General features: G+C 45.3%; 1 protein-coding gene across 1 annotated transcript in view; it reads right to left on the bottom strand.

Moving 5' to 3' along the window:
- Nucleotides 1-20,782, bottom strand: part of CFAP46 (cilia and flagella associated protein 46) — a 1,558,477-nt gene that overhangs the window by 251,145 nt on the left and 1,286,550 nt on the right. The window contains exons 54-55 of the mRNA XM_086922533.1: nt 3,407-3,464; nt 3,274-3,309 (exon numbers count right to left, since the gene is read on the bottom strand). Of these exons, the coding sequence (XP_086778659.1) occupies nt 3,274-3,309; nt 3,407-3,464 (94 nt within the window). The remainder of the gene's footprint in view (nt 1-3,273; nt 3,310-3,406; nt 3,465-20,782) is intronic.

Below are 20,782 nucleotides of genomic sequence, written 5' to 3'. Positions count from 1 at the left end.
CCTCTCCTTATCTTTCTCATGTATATTACTGCTGTTGATGATGTATTGTCTACGCTGATTGGTTTGCCTACCAGGTGCAGATTTCAAATAAAAAAAGAGTTAAACCTAAAATGTTAAAGACAATGAAGTTATGATTGAGCGAATATCCATCACTCAGAAGGTAGCACAAGGTCAGGAATTTTCTTGAGGATGCTCACTATAGATAATGCAAGGAAACAGACTGAGATGATGAATCTCATTGTAAGGATACAGCAAATCGGCGATTACAGAGGTTTTCTTTTTTTGAGGAACTGAATCATTTTGTTTATTTGAACGTCTTTAAGGTTGTATTTCATGCATTTTTCAATTGATTTTAAGGTTTTGTTGCGGGAGGTTCAAAATTTTATTGGAGCACATTTTTTAGCACGTTTTTACAGGGTTGGGTTAATCGGGTGATGCGATTTAGGGGTATTAAATTGGAAATGTTTAGTATATTACAGCTTCACAATAGCTTCTTGGGAGCTTGCTCTTTAAGAATTTGAATCTGTACCTGGTATGGTCATGGGGTAGAATCACACCTGATTCTCATAGCGCACAAGTTTAAAACTACGGTTGATAACACTTGGTTTAGACCGAAAGCAGGCAAAGCCGAATGAAGGAGAACGTTATGATGAGACAGCCGCTTCGTGGTTTTCAGGTGATTTACTCGTCAAAATATACTGAAGAGATGGTTATCTGTATTCGTATAATGAGGGTGTTCAACAGAAATGTGTTACTGTGGGATGTCATGCAGTTCGAGGGATCGGGAGGATGGGCAGTGTATTAGGGGGATTACCATTCAGTGTTCACATGCTGGCACAGAAGTAAAATTAGTGGAGGGGCTGAATTAGCACTGGGAGTTTTTGGGTTTAGATAATTAGGTTAAACAGGTGGGATTGTTTTTTACACTTGTAGTATTATTTAGACTCAGATTTTGATGTTTATATTATTTTAAAGCAGAGTGTGTTTGGAACAATGGTTAAGACGTTTTCTCATTATCCATACCAGTGACACCTGACGAAGGGCCCATGCGGCCTGAAATGCATTGGGTGAAATGTAATAAAACATCTTGTGAGCTGATTTTTCTCTATGATTCTTTTCTATGCATCGCTGTTGAAGGCCCGGAGGGCATGCAGAAGATATGTGAAAATGTAAAAGTTTCATGCTGGAATCACACTGCTTTCTCTGTGACGTTGTAAGGAAGGACGAACTTTGAATAATGGTTTAACCCCTTCCATGCTCATGACGAGCTCAGCTCGTCATGCAGTACAGTGCTCCTGTGCTCATGACGAGCTGAGCTCGTCATAACCACACCCGTTTTTATTGCTGTCCAGCACAGCAGAGGAATCTCTCAAGCAGTGATGTGGTTAAGGATTACCTCGAATAATAAGGATAACGTTTGAAAAAGGAAAAGAGAAGTTGTTGATGAGTATACATTCCTTATATAGCGGTGCAAGATATGGGTGCGCACCTGTGCACTCTTTTGGACAACTTTCTAAAAGTAGAATTTTCTGAATTATAATGTAAAATTCGATGTCAGCCTAAGTTAGGATTTCAAACTAGGAGACACCAAACATGACCCAACTGTCCCTTCTGATTTGTAAATGACACAAAGTGTAATAAGGCAACTCCAATATTATCCTATGGGAGAGATAGGCCTTGTAGTGGAAAACTAATTTAAGAGGTTTTCACTACGAGGACGTGTAAAATTTAAAAAACACATGTCCAACTTTTTTAAATACACTGCACCCTGTGCTTGGGCCTGTCGAGGGCCTACCTTAGGGGTGACTTATATATCACTTAATATGTATTAAAAAAGGTTTTCTTTGCGAGGTAGAAATGGCAGGTTTAGAATGCACACACAGACTCTGCAGTGGTAGGCCTCGGACATGTTTAAAGGGGTACCTAAGTGGGTTGCATAACAAGTGCTGTAGGCCCACGAGTAGCATTTAATTTACAGGAGGCTGGAACATGTTGTGCACTTAACTAGGGACTTATTATTAAATACAATATATGGCAATTGGGTATAAGTAATTTGTACCATGTTTTAAGGAGAGAGCACAAGCACTTTACCACTGGTTAGCAGTGCTAAGGTGAACAGAGTCCTTGGGATGAAAAAAAAACAAATATTGCAAAAAAAAGGTGGAAGGCAAAAGGTTTGGGGGTGACCTTGTAAAAAGGACCAGGTCCAGGAACTATATTAGTGAAATTTAGTGTAGTGCAGTGTATTTTTAATTTTTTAACAAATTAAATGTTTCTTTAAATTTGTTTTAAGTAGCGCAGTGATTTGTATGTGTTACGGTGGTACACCATACACTTTTTTGTAAACTATGAACCATGTTAAAAATATTCACAAAAATATAGTGTACTACAGTGCATTTCTTATTTTTTCCTATTTAATTGAAAAAAAAATTTAAGTACTGCTGTACTTCCTACATAGAACCGCAGTACTCCGTAACCTTAAAAAAATATACATATAAAAAAAATTCACTTTCTATTAGCACTTTAATAAAATGGTAATAGGCAGGGAACATCTACTTACCTGGATCTAAGGCCCTAACCGAGAACACAGGCAAAGTGTGCTTAAAACAACATATCTGCCTTTAAGTTTTGAAAAGTCAGTCATTAGCCTATCACATATTGCCTTATCACTGCCATGTACCGCTGTATTTTTGCGAAACTACTGCGGTATAAAGAAACCTGAGATATCACTAAGATTTAGTGCCTCATATGTCCAAAACAGCAGAACGTATTTTCATGAAACCCCAAAAAGCATCCAGATGTCATTAATATATTTTGAGCCATTTTGTTGGTATGTCTGTCTAATAAGTCCAAAGCAGTAACTTGAAAATGCATTTGGGGAAAAGATGTTTTAGAACCCCTGGTATTTCTTTGCACTCCCGTTACAAATAAACGCAAAACTGTGCATTGTCTGTCAATGTAGAAACAGCATTCTGCACAAAAATCACACCTCTGACCACTGTGCATATTACTAAACATGTTAACTTCTCAATTTGTCCGTCTTGACAATGGCCTGTTATCCATTATCAGAAATACATTGCTATCAGGTACTACCAATGCACTAATTTCACCTCATCTATCAAATAAACAAAAGGACAATCCTGTGTTTATCAAAGATCTGTTTTATGGAGGAATATATTTCCCAGATTGTACTTTTTTAAGGGAACATTATAAAAATGAAATTTCAAAAGACTTCTTGACTAACTCTGCTTGTTCCACATTTATTGACCTTACCTGGCTCTTCTGCTTCATTAAATGGATCCACAATATCTGAAGCATTAGTTAAGAGGCTCTAAACTCAATGCACAAGAACATTAGTTTCTAAAACAAAAACATACTTTTTATACTTGCCAAAGCAAAAGGATACATGTAAAATAGTGTGTTTCCAACGGTAAGCAATTTGGAGGTAAACTTTTTGTAGAGGCCTGTTCATGAATAGTAAAGAAAATTATGCATTAGTTTCAGAAGTTCAGATATTTACAAGGTAATATTTGTGGATGTGTATATTGTATTCTGCACGACACAGGTGATAATTTACACCCTAGAGCAGGGGTCTCCAAACCGGTCCTGGAGGGCCGGATCCATGCCAGATTTTTAAAATAACTACATGTATCTCAATGGGGATATCCAAAATATCTGGCATCGATCCGGCCCTCCAGGACCGGTTTGGAGACCCCTGCCCTAAAGTATTATCTGCAATCATAACATAAATTGCCTCCAAGTACACTATCCAAAAATACTTTGGAAAAACAGATATACAAATGGACAAACCATACAAAATTAATAAAGCCCCATAACATCACAGTATGTTACATTTAGCCTGTGTGATGGAAGCCTTTCAAGACTAAGAGCCTCATTTAAATATGGGACATGCATTCCCGCTGTAAGTCGGCTGGACCCCTGCCCTGCCAAACTTGCGTTTGGTCTGCCTGGCTAAGAGGTGGGCAAAGAGCCAGGCTTCCTATGGCAGAGCCTCAGCTTGTTCTGCCGGAGGAAGCCCTCAGTCTAGCAAGCCCATTCACCATAGGGCTCCCAGTTTGTATGTTGATGTAGATGGTTTGGATGGTTGGATGGGTAAATGGCTGAATAAATGGATACGGGACTGAAAGAACAACAAATTACTTACCTTCAGAAATGCTATTTCTGGTTGATACTCTAACTGCATATTCCTCATTTTGTGAACTTCCTTTAGATGCCAGAGTGTATCCAGAACAACTAAACTCTGTGCCTGCGTAGGAGCCACAGTAGGAATCAGAGTCCGTTCCACTCCTGAGGTGACTAAAGGAGTTGTAATAAAGCACCACTCATGTGCCACTATAATTACCCCTTTTTGCAACCCGATCTGGCATTAGCATTATAGAACCATTCTTTCGGTATACAATACTCCTACCAACATGGCCGCCACGAAAATCTCTACCTAGCGCACCAGCTTCAGCACAATGACAACGCAGAAGCACACTGCCTAAATACAGCCTCCCGACACACACGCGTTAAGATGCATGCTGTCCGGAGTAAGCCTTGGAGGTGAATGAGCCACGTACTCCTGAATACCAAGTAAGTGCCGGGGATCTGCTTAGCGGGCCGAAATAGACCAAAGGCCCCACTTTAATTTCGTAACTTCACCGAGATGCGAGTCACTCAGTTGATTCGATACCGGCATACCAACCTGCCATATGTGCCGATCACTAACCCGGCAACCCCTTTCCTTATTATCCTCAGATTTGGGCAGGATAGGAACATTCCTCCGCAGATCATGGGGCAGAGTTAGGTCCCATTTCAATGTATGTTTACTGTCTGTTTTTTCTATCGTCATTTATGTGATTTGTGTATTTTACCACAGTTATAGGAATAACCTGTGTTTAACTTCACGCCATTCGGCTTTTTCACTTTACAAGCATGGATAAAGGCGCAGTCAAGCATGGATTATAATCTGATGTATATAAAAAATGCTATTATGCTGTGGGCTAACCCCCCCCTGTTTTACCCAACAAAATGTTGTTTTTCTTCACAGGTACAGCATGACCATTAGGACGTATGTACTAATGCATGCCTTATTATTGCAGCATTAATTTCTTTATTTTCATTCACTTTTTTCTTAATATAGCACTGGTTAGGAGTGGCGTACACAGGGCTGGTCCCTCTGTAGTCCTGAAGAAGAGATAGGGGAATTTCGAAACATGTTGACACAAGTGAATAGGCATACCTAACTCATTGACAGTAGGGTCCCTAGTTCTCTACCCCACTTTCAATATGCCACCCAGGAGCAAGAATAAATCATTTATAGCTCACTAGGCAAGTATTTTTAACCAACATAGATCATACCACTCCATATTCACAAACACCACTTGCACCACACATAGTCCATCACAAAATAAAGTGCACCTACATAGTTCGCAAGTCGTAGCACGCCTCAGTCCATAGAGGACTGGGATGGCCCCAATGATGAAGCATGTCACTGTGGGGAAACCCTGGTGAGTGAAGGAACTCAAGAAAGAAATATAATTTTCTTTTTATCAACATCACACAGATATTCCAACCCCAATGAGTGTTGTGAATACTATCTACCGGCCAGGTTTCTTACTTTTGCATCACAAAAGTTTTTTTTGATTAGTGCTAATGATAGGAGGGTGAACCTGGTCCTATCCTCTTTCTCCCCTTTTTTGATGTACCAATGAAAGTACTGGCATGTGGGTAGGCTCCCGCCTCTCAAGGGCAAACACCAGCGGGATGGGCTCCCGCTAACATGCCATAAAAGTGAAGTGGGCTCCCGCTACAGTGGGGTGGGCTCCTGCTACAAGATAGGCATGATGTGGGGTGTGCTCCCGCCAAGAGCGCACCAAAATACGGGGTAGGCTCCCGCCAGCAAGGCATCCATGCGGGGTGGGCTCCTGCCTCTACCAGCAGCAGCAGTGCGGGGTGGGCTCCCGCTCTGCTGCAAAAGCGCCGAAAATGCGGGGGAATCCCCACCAAATTCGTCACAGCCCAGGGCTGCAAAAAAAAATGCTCACCTAGTCCTAGAGCATTAAAATAAAGATGCAATGCTCACAAGGCGCCGGGACCCCGAAGTTCCAGGGGGAAAGGCTGGGCACAGGCAGGCCAGCTCACAGGGCCCTCCCGCGGGGAGGCAGTCCCTTGGGGTGGTTCCTCCTGGGGCCCAGCAGCATGAAGTCCCCAGGAAGCACAACAGCACAACCTTTTCATGGGGTCACATCCCCTATATTTATACACCCTTTTCCTTTGTCTGCCCTTGGCAAAGGGTTGGGGGAACCAGCCTGAGCTGGTTCTGGAGGGTATTGGAGCACTCTGTTTACAGGGCTCCCCTTCCCTATTTTCAGGTGGGGGCTCGTCATCAGACATGCTACAGGGGGGCGGAGCCAGCACTCACCTAGGCAGGCACAGAACTATTCATGGTCAGGGGACTGCTCCTCCCACTACTCCTAATGCAGATCTCCCATTCAGCCTAGTGCTGACTCACCCTGCCCTCCCTAGAGCTGCACACACCTCACCAGCCCCTGTCACTCCAAAGCCAGACATGCAATATACATCAGGCAGGCAGACACATAGCAAACAGAAATGCTAACTTCTAGAAGTGGATTTACAAAAGGGGGTGGTGATGAACAGAGTGTCTGAATTGAGCAGACCACTCTTACCCAGTCCAAAGATCAGGGCTTGATCCATCACCGTTATTTATCTCACTGCCCCATCCCAGCTCAGAACCTGGCTATATGCAAATCAGTCTGTCCCTGGCCCAGTGCATCATGGGAACAGGGCAGACTAAACTACCAAGCCAATTCTTTACCAGAAAGGAGACAAGCTACCGGGGACCGGTTTCTGGCATTTCAGCCTCTTCGGCCCGGCTTGCTTGAATCCTGATGGAGCAGTGAGAAAGGGACTCATGTCTGAGTATACCCTGCCACACCTATAGTGGCCAAAATCGATTTACAAAAGGGGGTGGTGATGAACAGAGTGTCTGAATTGAGCAGACCACTCTTACCCAGTCCAAAGATCAGGGCTTGATCCATCACCGTTATTTATCTCACTGCCCCATCCCAGCTCAGAACCTGGCTATATGCAAATCAGTCTGTCCCTGGCCCAGTGCATCATGGGAACAGGGCAGACTAAACTACCAAGCCAATTCTTTACCAGAAAGGAGACAAGCTACCGGGGACCGGTTTCTGGCATTTCAGCCTCTTCGGCCCGGCTTGCTTGAATCCTGATGGAGCAGTGAGAAAGGGACTCATGTCTGAGTATACCCTGCCACACCTATAGTGGCCAAAATCGATTTACAAAAGGGGGTGGTGATGAACAGAGTGTCTGAATTGAGCAGACCACTCTTACCCAGTCCAAAGATCAGGGCTTGATCCATCACCGTTATTTATCTCACTGCCCCATCCCAGCTCAGAACCTGGCTATATGCAAATCAGTCTGTCCCTGGCCCAGTGCATCATGGGAACAGGGCAGACTAAACTACCAAGCCAATTCTTTACCAGAAAGGAGACAAGCTACCGGGGACCGGTTTCTGGCATTTCAGCCTCTTCGGCCCGGCTTGCTTGAATCCTGATGGAGCAGTGAGAAAGGGACTCATGTCTGAGTATACCCTGCCACACCTATAGTGGCCAAAATCGATTTACAAAAGGGGGTGGTGATGAACAGAGTGTCTGAATTGAGCAGACCACTCTTACCCAGTCCAAAGATCAGGGCTTGATCCATCACCGTTATTTATCTCACTGCCCCATCCCAGCTCAGAACCTGGCTATATGCAAATCAGTCTGTCCCTGGCCCAGTGCATCATGGGAACAGGGCAGACTAAACTACCAAGCCAATTCTTTACCAGAAAGGAGACAAGCTACCGGGGACCGGTTTCTGGCATTTCAGCCTCTTCGGCCCGGCTTGCTTGAATCCTGATGGAGCAGTGAGAAAGGGACTCATGTCTGAGTATACCCTGCCACACCTATAGTGGCCAAAATCGATTTACAAAAGGGGGTGGTGATGAACAGAGTGTCTGAATTGAGCAGACCACTCTTACCCAGTCCAAAGATCAGGGCTTGATCCATCACCGTTATTTATCTCACTGCCCCATCCCAGCTCAGAACCTGGCTATATGCAAATCAGTCTGTCCCTGGCCCAGTGCATCATGGGAACAGGGCAGACTAAACTACCAAGCCAATTCTTTACCAGAAAGGAGACAAGCTACCGGGGACCGGTTTCTGGCATTTCAGCCTCTTCGGCCCGGCTTGCTTGAATCCTGATGGAGCAGTGAGAAAGGGACTCATGTCTGAGTATACCCTGCCACACCTATAGTGGCCAAAATCGATTTACAAAAGGGGGTGGTGATGAACAGAGTGTCTGAATTGAGCAGACCACTCTTACCCAGTCCAAAGATCAGGGCTTGATCCATCACCGTTATTTATCTCACTGCCCCATCCCAGCTCAGAACCTGGCTATATGCAAATCAGTCTGTCCCTGGCCCAGTGCATCATGGGAACAGGGCAGACTAAACTACCAAGCCAATTCTTTACCAGAAAGGAGACAAGCTACCGGGGACCGGTTTCTGGCATTTCAGCCTCTTCGGCCCGGCTTGCTTGAATCCTGATGGAGCAGTGAGAAAGGGACTCATGTCTGAGTATACCCTGCCACACCTATAGTGGCCAAAATCGATTTACAAAAGGGGGTGGTGATGAACAGAGTGTCTGAATTGAGCAGACCACTCTTACCCAGTCCAAAGATCAGGGCTTGATCCATCACCGTTATTTATCTCACTGCCCCATCCCAGCTCAGAACCTGGCTATATGCAAATCAGTCTGTCCCTGGCCCAGTGCATCATGGGAACAGGGCAGACTAAACTACCAAGCCAATTCTTTACCAGAAAGGAGACAAGCTACCGGGGACCGGTTTCTGGCATTTCAGCCTCTTCGGCCCGGCTTGCTTGAATCCTGATGGAGCAGTGAGAAAGGGACTCATGTCTGAGTATACCCTGCCACACCTATAGTGGCCAAAATCGATTTACAAAAGGGGGTGGTGATGAACAGAGTGTCTGAATTGAGCAGACCACTCTTACCCAGTCCAAAGATCAGGGCTTGATCCATCACCGTTATTTATCTCACTGCCCCATCCCAGCTCAGAACCTGGCTATATGCAAATCAGTCTGTCCCTGGCCCAGTGCATCATGGGAACAGGGCAGACTAAACTACCAAGCCAATTCTTTACCAGAAAGGAGACAAGCTACCGGGGACCGGTTTCTGGCATTTCAGCCTCTTCGGCCCGGCTTGCTTGAATCCTGATGGAGCAGTGAGAAAGGGACTCATGTCTGAGTATACCCTGCCACACCTATAGTGGCCAAAATCGATTTACAAAAGGGGGTGGTGATGAACAGAGTGTCTGAATTGAGCAGACCACTCTTACCCAGTCCAAAGATCAGGGCTTGATCCATCACCGTTATTTATCTCACTGCCCCATCCCAGCTCAGAACCTGGCTATATGCAAATCAGTCTGTCCCTGGCCCAGTGCATCATGGGAACAGGGCAGACTAAACTACCAAGCCAATTCTTTACCAGAAAGGAGACAAGCTACCGGGGACCGGTTTCTGGCATTTCAGCCTCTTCGGCCCGGCTTGCTTGAATCCTGATGGAGCAGTGAGAAAGGGACTCATGTCTGAGTATACCCTGCCACACCTATAGTGGCCAAAATCGATTTACAAAAGGGGGTGGTGATGAACAGAGTGTCTGAATTGAGCAGACCACTCTTACCCAGTCCAAAGATCAGGGCTTGGACGGTGTTGGATCTAGCCCTGATCTCTTGACTGGGTGAGAGTATTCTGTTTAATTCAGAGACTCTGTCCCTCACCACCCCTTGTTGTAAATATTTTTGTCCACCCTAAGCGTGGAAGGGTATGCTCAGATGTGAGTCCCTTGCTCATTGCACCATCAGGATTCAAGCAAGCCGGGCCGAAGAGGCTGAAATGCCAGAAACCGGTCCCCGGTAGCTTGTTTCCTTCCCAGTGTAAGAATTGGCTTTTGTAGTTTGGTTTGCCCTGTTCCCATCATGCACTGGGACAGGAACAGACTAATTTGCATACAGCCAGGTTCTGAAACTGGGATGGTGCAGTGAGCTAAAAAACGGTGTTGGATCTAGCCCTGATCTCTTGACTGGGTGAGAGTATTCTGTTTAATTCAGAGACTCTGTCCCTCACCACCCCTTGTTGTAAATATTTTTGTCCACCCTAAGCGTGGAAGGGTATGCTCAGATGTGAGTCCCTTGCTCATTGCACCATCAGGATTCAAGCAAGCCGGGCCGAAGAGGCTGAAATGCCAGAAACCGGTCCCCGGTAGCTTGTTTCCTTCCCAGTGTAAGAATTGGCTTTTGTAGTTTGGTTTGCCCTGTTCCCATCATGCACTGGGACAGGAACAGACTAATTTGCATACAGCCAGGTTCTGAAACTGGGATGGTGCAGTGAGCTAAAAAACGGTGTTGGATCTAGCCCTGATCTCTTGACTGGGTGAGAGTATTCTGTTTAATTCAGAGACTCTGTCCCTCACCACCCCTTGTTGTAAATATTTTTGTCCACCCTAAGCGTGGAAGGGTATGCTCAGATGTGAGTCCCTTGCTCATTGCACCATCAGGATTCAAGCAAGCCGGGCCGAAGAGGCTGAAATGCCAGAAACCGGTCCCCGGTAGCTTGTTTCCTTCCCAGTGTAAGAATTGGCTTTTGTAGTTTGGTTTGCCCTGTTCCCATCATGCACTGGGACAGGAACAGACTAATTTGCATACAGCCAGGTTCTGAAACTGGGATGGTGCAGTGAGCTAAAAAACGGTGTTGGATCTAGCCCTGATCTCTTGACTGGGTGAGAGTATTCTGTTTAATTCAGAGACTCTGTCCCTCACCACCCCTTGTTGTAAATATTTTTGTCCACCCTAAGCGTGGAAGGGTATGCTCAGATGTGAGTCCCTTGCTCATTGCACCATCAGGATTCAAGCAAGCCGGGCCGAAGAGGCTGAAATGCCAGAAACCGGTCCCCGGTAGCTTGTTTCCTTCCCAGTGTAAGAATTGGCTTTTGTAGTTTGGTTTGCCCTGTTCCCATCATGCACTGGGACAGGAACAGACTAATTTGCATACAGCCAGGTTCTGAAACTGGGATGGTGCAGTGAGCTAAAAAACGGTGTTGGATCTAGCCCTGATCTCTTGACTGGGTGAGAGTATTCTGTTTAATTCAGAGACTCTGTCCCTCACCACCCCTTGTTGTAAATATTTTTGTCCACCCTAAGCGTGGAAGGGTATGCTCAGATGTGAGTCCCTTGCTCATTGCACCATCAGGATTCAAGCAAGCCGGGCCGAAGAGGCTGAAATGCCAGAAACCGGTCCCTGGTAGCTTGTTTCCTTCCCAGTGTAAGAATTGGCTTTTGTAGTTTGGTTTGCCCTGTTCCCATCATGCACTGGGACAGGAACAGACTAATTTGCATACAGCCAGGTTCTGAAACTGGGATGGTGCAGTGAGCTAAAAAACGGTGTTGGATCTAGCCCTGATCTCTTGACTGGGTGAGAGTATTCTGTTTAATTCAGAGACTCTGTCCCTCACCACCCCTTGTTGTAAATATTTTTGTCCACCCTAAGCGTGGAAGGGTATGCTCAGATGTGAGTCCCTTGCTCATTGCACCATCAGGATTCAAGCAAGCCGGGGCGAAGAGGCTGAAATGCCAGAAACCGGTCCCTGGTAGCTTGTTTCCTTCCCAGTGTAAGAATTGGCTTTTGTAGTTTGGTTTGCCCTGTTCCCATCATGCACTGGGACAGGAACAGACTAATTTGCATACAGCCAGGTTCTGAAACTGGGATGGTGCAGTGAGCTAAAAAACGGTGTTGGATCTAGCCCTGATCTCTTGACTGGGTGAGAGTATTCTGTTTAATTCAGAGACTCTGTCCCTCACCACCCCTTGTTGTAAATATTTTTGTCCACCCTAAGCGTGGAAGGGTATGCTCAGATGTGAGTCCCTTGCTCATTGCACCATCAGGATTCAAGCAAGCCGGGCCGAAGAGGCTGAAATGCCAGAAACCGGTCCCCGGTAGCTTGTTTCCTTCCCAGTGTAAGAATTGGCTTTTGTAGTTTGGTTTGCCCTGTTCCCATCATGCACTGGGACAGGAACAGACTAATTTGCATACAGCCAGGTTCTGAAACTGGGATGGTGCAGTGAGCTAAAAAACGGTGTTGGATCTAGCCCTGATCTCTTGACTGGGTGAGAGTATTCTGTTTAATTCAGAGACTCTGTCCCTCACCACCCCTTGTTGTAAATATTTTTGTCCACCCTAAGCGTGGAAGGGTATGCTCAGATGTGAGTCCCTTGCTCATTGCACCATCAGGATTCAAGCAAGCCGGGCCGAAGAGGCTGAAATGCCAGAAACCGGTCCCCGGTAGCTTGTTTCCTTCCCAGTGTAAGAATTGGCTTTTGTAGTTTGGTTTGCCCTGTTCCCATCATGCACTGGGACAGGAACAGACTAATTTGCATACAGCCAGGTTCTGAAACTGGGATGGTGCAGTGAGCTAAAAAACGGTGTTGGATCTAGCCCTGATCTCTTGACTGGGTGAGAGTATTCTGTTTAATTCAGAGACTCTGTCCCTCACCACCCCTTGTTGTAAATATTTTTGTCCACCCTAAGCGTGGAAGGGTATGCTCAGATGTGAGTCCCTTGCTCATTGCACCATCAGGATTCAAGCAAGCCGGGCCGAAGAGGCTGAAATGCCAGAAACCGGTCCCCGGTAGCTTGTTTCCTTCCCAGTGTAAGAATTGGCTTTTGTAGTTTGGTTTGCCCTGTTCCCATCATGCACTGGGACAGGAACAGACTAATTTGCATACAGCCAGGTTCTGAAACTGGGATGGTGCAGTGAGCTAAAAAACGGTGTTGGATCTAGCCCTGATCTCTTGACTGGGTGAGAGTATTCTGTTTAATTCAGAGACTCTGTCCCTCACCACCCCTTGTTGTAAATATTTTTGTCCACCCTAAGCGTGGAAGGGTATGCTCAGATGTGAGTCCCTTGCTCATTGCACCATCAGGATTCAAGCAAGCCGGGCCAAAGAGGCTGAAATGCCAGAAACCGGTCCCCGGTAGCTTGTTTCCTTCCCAGTGTAAGAATTGGCTTTTGTAGTTTGGTTTGCCCTGTTCCCATCATGCACTGGGACAGGAACAGACTAATTTGCATACAGCCAGGTTCTGAAACTGGGATGGTGCAGTGAGCTAAAAAACGGTGTTGGATCTAGCCCTGATCTCTTGACTGGGTGAGAGTATTCTGTTTAATTCAGAGACTCTGTCCCTCACCACCCCTTGTTGTAAATATTTTTGTCCACCCTAAGCGTGGAAGGGTATGCTCAGATGTGAGTCCCTTGCTCATTGCACCATCAGGATTCAAGCAAGCCGGGCCGAAGAGGCTGAAATGCCAGAAACCGGTCCCCGGTAGCTTGTTTCCTTCCCAGTGTAAGAATTGGCTTTTGTAGTTTGGTTTGCCCTGTTCCCATCATGCACTGGGACAGGAACAGACTAATTTGCATACAGCCAGGTTCTGAAACTGGGATGGTGCAGTGAGCTAAAAAACGGTGTTGGATCTAGCCCTGATCTCTTGACTGGGTGAGAGTATTCTGTTTAATTCAGAGACTCTGTCCCTCACCACCCCTTGTTGTAAATATTTTTGTCCACCCTAAGCGTGGAAGGGTATGCTCAGATGTGAGTCCCTTGCTCATTGCACCATCAGGATTCAAGCAAGCCGGGCCGAAGAGGCTGAAATGCCAGAAACCGGTCCCCGGTAGCTTGTTTCCTTCCCAGTGTAAGAATTGGCTTTTGTAGTTTGGTTTGCCCTGTTCCCATCATGCACTGGGACAGGAACAGACTAATTTGCATACAGCCAGGTTCTGAAACTGGGATGGTGCAGTGAGCTAAAAAACGGTGTTGGATCTAGCCCTGATCTCTTGACTGGGTGAGAGTATTCTGTTTAATTCAGAGACTCTGTCCCTCACCACCCCTTGTTGTAAATATTTTTGTCCACCCTAAGCGTGGAAGGGTATGCTCAGATGTGAGTCCCTTGCTCATTGCACCATCAGGATTCAAGCAAGCCGGGCCGAAGAGGCTGAAATGCCAGAAACCGGTCCCCGGTAGCTTGTTTCCTTCCCAGTGTAAGAATTGGCTTTTGTAGTTTGGTTTGCCCTGTTCCCATCATGCACTGGGACAGGAACAGACTAATTTGCATACAGCCAGGTTCTGAAACTGGGATGGTGCAGTGAGCTAAAAAACGGTGTTGGATCTAGCCCTGATCTCTTGACTGGGTGAGAGTATTCTGTTTAATTCAGAGACTCTGTCCCTCACCACCCCTTGTTGTAAATATTTTTGTCCACCCTAAGCGTGGAAGGGTATGCTCAGATGTGAGTCCCTTGCTCATTGCACCATCAGGATTCAAGCAAGCCGGGCCGAAGAGGCTGAAATGCCAGAAACCGGTCCCCGGTAGCTTGTTTCCTTCCCAGTGTAAGAATTGGCTTTTGTAGTTTGGTTTGCCCTGTTCCCATCATGCACTGGGACAGGAACAGACTAATTTGCATACAGCCAGGTTCTGAAACTGGGATGGTGCAGTGAGCTAAAAAACGGTGTTGGATCTAGCCCTGATCTCTTGACTGGGTGAGAGTATTCTGTTTAATTCAGAGACTCTGTCCCTCACCACCCCTTGTTGTAAATAACTTCTAGAAGTGGCACTTCTAAAATAGGTATAATAAATCTGCGCACACCATTGCGTAGCCTTTATTATCACTATTCCAAATATACCAAACTTGACCATGCTGCTCCTCTCATATCAGGAAATACCACTGAAACACTTATCAGGGAATCCCGAATGCATTCCTACGAGAGGGCAGCCTCACAGTAGTGAGAAACCAAAAATGACTGTTTGTCACTACCAGGACATGTCACGCATTTAAGGTACATGTCCTACCTTTTACCTACAATGCACCCTGCCCATAGGGCTAGCTAGGGCCTACCTTAGGGGTGACTGACATGCCGTAAAAGGGACGTCAGAGACATGGCACACACTTTAGCTACCACGTCACCGCAGCAGTAACACTGCGCGCACAGACCCTGCAATGGCAGAGGCCTGAGACAGGTTTGAAAGGCTATGTTGGTGGGTGGCGCAATCAGCGCTGCAAGCCCACCAGTAGCATTTACTTTACCATCCCTGGGTATATGAGATACCACTTTACAAGGGACTGATAGGTAAATTAAATATGCCAAACAGGTATAGACCAATCTTTACCATATTTACCACAGAGAGCACACACACTTTACACTGGACAGCAGTGCTAAAGGGCCCAGAGTCCAAAAAACCCCAACACTATGTCAGAAAAAAGGCTAGGAGGAAGGCAAAAAGTTCAGGAATTACCCTGCAAAAAGGGCCAAGTCCAACAGCTAGGATTTACTATTTCTAGAGAGGGAATGATCAACCCTGTTAGTTCAAGTTCCAAAGCATTATGGTCACTGTCCCCTCTTTCTAAAACACTCATATCTATCATATTTGACCAAATACATAAAGATAGGAAGACCTAATCAGTTCTGCTGTTGCTCTTAGAGCAGTTAAAGGTTGGGGCGCCCCGTTGGTCTGATATAGATCTGGCATTAAAGACTCTCAGTCCAGCCCTTAGTGTGATACCCAATATTTGGAGTGCAATGGTTGAGTTTCTAGTTGCTTGGGTGATACCAATTTTTGGAATAGACCATTGTTCATCTTCCTCAACAGCTAGAGATACATCCCCATTAGCCAGTGGTTCAAAGCTCACATTGAAGTCCCCTATAACTATCCAAAGCACTTCGAGGGAAAGAAGTCTTCACTGGTCATTTAAGAGTGGGCGGGTTGGTGATTCTCCATATACTCTTGCCAGTCTATTACACACATTATACAAATAAATGCATTTATTGTCTTTACACAATGAAAGTCCCAGAAGATTGAGTGCTGAGCCAGATAACGTCTTGATTTTACAATGTAGCACATTTTTCACCTGGACAATTAAGCCTCCAGCTGGTCGGCCTCTAGCTTGGGCTGTAGCCCGACAAAACAATGTTTAATACCCACATTTAAAAATAGGCTTTCTTGGAAGGCAAAAACTTCATAATTGTCAATAAAAGACCCCCACTTCTGGTCAATGAGCTTAGATTTTTAAGCCTGTCAAGTTCTAAAAGAGGACTCTCCACAAATCTTTTAAATGGGGGATTATGGATAGAATGTTCTCTACAATCTCCCACACTTTCATCAGGCTTAACCGCCACAATTACAAGTTTATCGGAGATCAGTGATCTTCTGAAACAGGAATGCTAATTGAAGTAGGGATGGTAAGGATAGCAGCAATATTACTAGATAAGGTTAGTTGGACATGGCTTCTCTATTCTCTAAGTCCATTGGACCACATCTAGGCATTATTGTTATGTCCTTGGTGCAGGCCGATTGCACTGTTCCCAGCAGTCCCCGTAGTAGCCCTCCAAGGGACTACATGAGCACTTGTATCTTTTTGGCCCTGTATACCTGAGCAACCTTTAGATTCACAAAAGGACCCAACACCACTAAAGTTCTCTGGGGCCAATTTGAACTGCACACTAGTGTCCTGTGGAGGGAGCAATCGAGCTTCCAGGGCAAGAAGTCCTTCCACAATTGCCCGATCTCTGAATTTGAGCTTGATAGTACCATATGTGCATGAGTTTTCTGACATACGCAGAGCATGGAGAGTATCTGATTGAATGATGGCAAGACATTTGCATTTATGGCATACAAAGTGTGTCACCTTGTTAACTAAAGACTTTGTTGTTTACCATTGGCTCCCCATCAGATTAAGAACCCTCATCATATAGATGATTCAAACCTGGGGTGCCTTGGATGGTGCCAAAGGGACCCTCTTTAAGTGGGGAGGAAGCACGTCAAAGTCACAGACGGGGATCCCTTTTGTCTGATACCACTGCCAATGATTATATGTTCTGTAGCTGGATTGGTAACTCGGCTGTCCAAATGGTGATTATAGAAAGACCATACTCTATTTTGGGCTCTGCAAATTGGAGTTTTAGCGTCCAACTCCAGCTGGAGTCAACTTATCGGTTACTCTGGCAACCCATTAGTGATTGGCTAGTGCTGCCACAGAACTCATTGACTGCATTCACCAGACTTTTGTTGGATGATTTTTTTTTTATTGCATTTTGGTGGGAAGGGAGGCTTAAGGATGGCCCTCTCTGTGGTCCTTTGCCTTTTCCTGAACAGACACATATACAGTGATTAACTTCGTTTGGTTTTCTCTCACTATGAGCATTTTCAAGGAGAGTTAACTCCTCCAATATATCCAGATTTAATTGCTGGAGCTCTTCAACCATATAGCAAAGGGATTGCACAATTCCCACAACGGCTCAATTGCTATCCTTGGGTTTTCAGCACCTACCCTCAGAATCTCTCTCCCCATCGATCTACAATCATCAGCTATTGGCATATTCCTTTCATCAGTGTCCTTCTCCAGATTTGTAAGAGAGGCATATTTATTAGAACTAGAAATGGTAGGCAAGGGCGTTGTTGCTGTAAGATCTTGGCTCACAAGGGCCAAAAGAGGAGTTTGTGAATGAGCGAAGGTTGTTGATTGTATAGCAAAGCAAGGGAAAGAGCCAATAGTAGTTTGGGGCTGATCTAGTTCATCTAAAGAGGCTTGGTGGGATTTCCCCTTCCTGCTATCAGTGGCCTTCTGGCTGCTTCCTTTAAAATAGTTGGTGAATTTTGGTCTCCTTCCTTGTGACTTCTCCATGTACAGCGCACTGCTCCGCGTCGCGGGACCACGTTAAGTGATGTGTAGCACATCAATGACAGCTTGCAGGTGCGGCATTTCAGCAGCCGCCTCCAGGCTCCTGGGGTCCAGGTGAGATGACTGATGTGATGATTTGACAGGAAACTGGATACTCATGCCCAGAGAGGAAGAGGGGGTATAGTATGCTGTTTGCGGGGACACAAGAGATAGTTAGCTCACTGAAATTTAAGTGGCGAATTTCAGTTTATTTTTGGTTGTTAAACAATATAGTTTGTGTGGCTTCACAAATTAAATATGCTGTCATTTTAATCTTTGTTTTTTTGGGTGAATGTCTAGTGTTTTTTGTAAAGTAATCTAATATCTTACTTCCATACCTAAATATAACGTCACTTTAACTTTTGATCATATTCTACATTTATGATGTGCAACTTTTTCAGGTGGTCAAAAACTCTCTAATTGACTCAGTCATATGCAGTGCAAGATTTGGCACAAAGCCTGATCCCTGGCCAGACGACGTGCTCAATTTTGTGAAATCGTCTAACATGACTGCATGCTTAAATTGCCTTAATTTAGAGGAAAAGAGCCCATTTTTTTAGACTTTTAAAAATGTTCCTTTTATTTTTGTGTTTTTTTTACACTTCATAATTTTTTTGTTTTTAAATGCTACTTTTTGTAATACAAATCTCTGTGTTGTTTGTTCAAGTGGTTTTCATTGCTCATGCAAAAACTTGTTTGTTCGTCTTCCCCCAACTGACGACTTGGTGGCATTTTTTTTTGAAGAATTTAGCAAAATACTGCAAATATTCATCCTCTTCTTCTGTTTCCTGTTGCATGACAACTGCAGCTGGATGACCCATCTGGTACTCTGGCCTGGGCAATCTCTTTCAGAAGACTAGATCAACGATGTTCCCATTGAGTACTGCCCAGACTGGCCCTTGTGCAGCTTTTGATTGCAGATGGAACAGGGAACACTTTGTACATTTATTTAATGCACCTTAAGCATTGGATTCCCAAGTGTTCAATGCAGTTAAAAGGCACTGAAATGAAGACAAAGAAGCCTCCACAGTATTATGTTTCCTTGCTGAATATAACATCTCCTGGATCAACTTTATCAGTAGTTGCCCTCCTGAGCAAGCAGGAATAGGCGTATTCTTGTTTTACTAACATTGGCCTTCACGGTTTAGAGTGTTGTAAAGTCATAAGTGCAGGTGAGAAGACTTATGCCCGAAAAACTCAAGTTTTAGCTCACCATTTAAGCCTCGAAAAAAAAAATATATATATTTTTTTTAACTCCAAGTTCAAATGTCTTTTTTTCTGGAGTTGTTCCTTCCAAAACGAAGATTTATTTTACATTTCTTCGGATTTTTTCATTTTTTACTATTAGACCTAAAATAAAACCTATTTTAATTTTTTGTCTTTTTAATACAAATCTCTGTGATGCTCATTCAAGTGGCTCTTCATAGCTTTTAAAAAACCGTGGTCTGTCATCTCGCACAAAAAAACCTTTGAAAATACAAAACAAATAGGATTTATTTTGGTTTTTGTCATATCTCTGTACTGTAGAGAGCTATGGCACTCATGAAAGACCTGTTGTAGTGGTATGGATGCGGGCCAGATGTAAAGGACTATAATAGGGATGTGATCTTTAATGGTTGGGATAGCCCACTACTAGCAGGCTTAAAGACTATCAGAACCTGGGTCCAAATAAAGACCGAATGATTTAATTAAAAACATGGCCACCTGTGATGATATTATGGAATGATTGCACTGTCCCTGTTTGTGCCATAGCACACCTTCAAACAGGTGCAAAGTACACAAACAGGGATAGTGAGGTCTGTTGAAATTAATGCGCTGCCCTGAGGATAACTGCAAACTAGCGCTTCACTGAGGGCACCTTATTAATGAAACGTGAAGCACAAGTTACTACTTGTGTAACGATATATCTGTAAGAGACATTAGTTAGTGATAGATTCCTTACCTTAGAATATCCCCAGGCGTCAGACTGGATCCGGAAATTTTTGCGTAGCAATACCCCTGCGCGCTGGTAGGCGTCGTCTGCGGCTCCGCGTCCGTCGTCGGCGTCGTGAGCGCCGGGATGACGTCATCGGAGTATATAGACGGCGCCCATGCGCGCTGACGTCAGTTCTGATAACACAGCTTTTCCGCGCCAGATACGCAGAGCCATGATAGAACCAACACTGGTGCCATTGAAACTAGGGCCCTGGAAGGGGATGACCTTAACCCTAAATATCGGTTCGCAGAACGGGGAGGATGGGAGGGCGGTAAGGAATCTATCACTAACTAATGTCTCTTACAGATATATCGTTACACAAGTAGTAACTTGTGCATCTGAAAGAGACACGTTAGTGATAGATTCCTTACCTTAGAATAGATACCCCAGCAATACCAACCCCGGTGGTGGGTCTGCGAACCAATATCACACCAGAAAGTCCTGGAGGACGGAATGGCCAAAGAAGCCATCCCTCCGGACTTGACTGTCCAGGCAGTAGTGTCTTGCGAACGTGTGCAGCGAGGCCCACGTGGCTGCCTGACAGATGTCCTGCAGGGGGACACCGCGGCCCAGGGCAGTTGTCGTTGCCGTGGCCCGAGTGGAGTGAGCCCGCAATCCAGCCGGGGGCTCCTTCCTCGCCATAGAGTAGCATGCTTGGATGCACAAGATGATCCACCTGGAGATGGTCCTCTTGTGTACAGCCTTTCCCTTCTTCGCGCCCACGTAACCAACGAAGAGTTGGTCATCCACCCGGAATTGGCGAGTGCGGTCCAGGTAGTAGGAGAGCGCACGTTTTGGATCCAGACGGTGGAGCCTCTCTTCCTCTTTCGAGGGATGCGGAGGCGGAAAGAAGGTGGGCAAGGTGATGGACTGCCCGATGTGGAAGGCCGTGACAACCTTGGGCAGAAAGGAAGGTCGTGTACGCAACACCACCTTATCAGGATG

The sequence above is a fragment of the Lissotriton vulgaris genome, chromosome 5 (assembly GCF_964263255.1).
Source record: "Lissotriton vulgaris chromosome 5, aLisVul1.2, whole genome shotgun sequence".
NCBI lineage: Eukaryota > Metazoa > Chordata > Amphibia > Caudata > Salamandridae > Lissotriton > Lissotriton vulgaris.
This window is presented reverse-complemented; position numbering and strand designations above follow the sequence as displayed.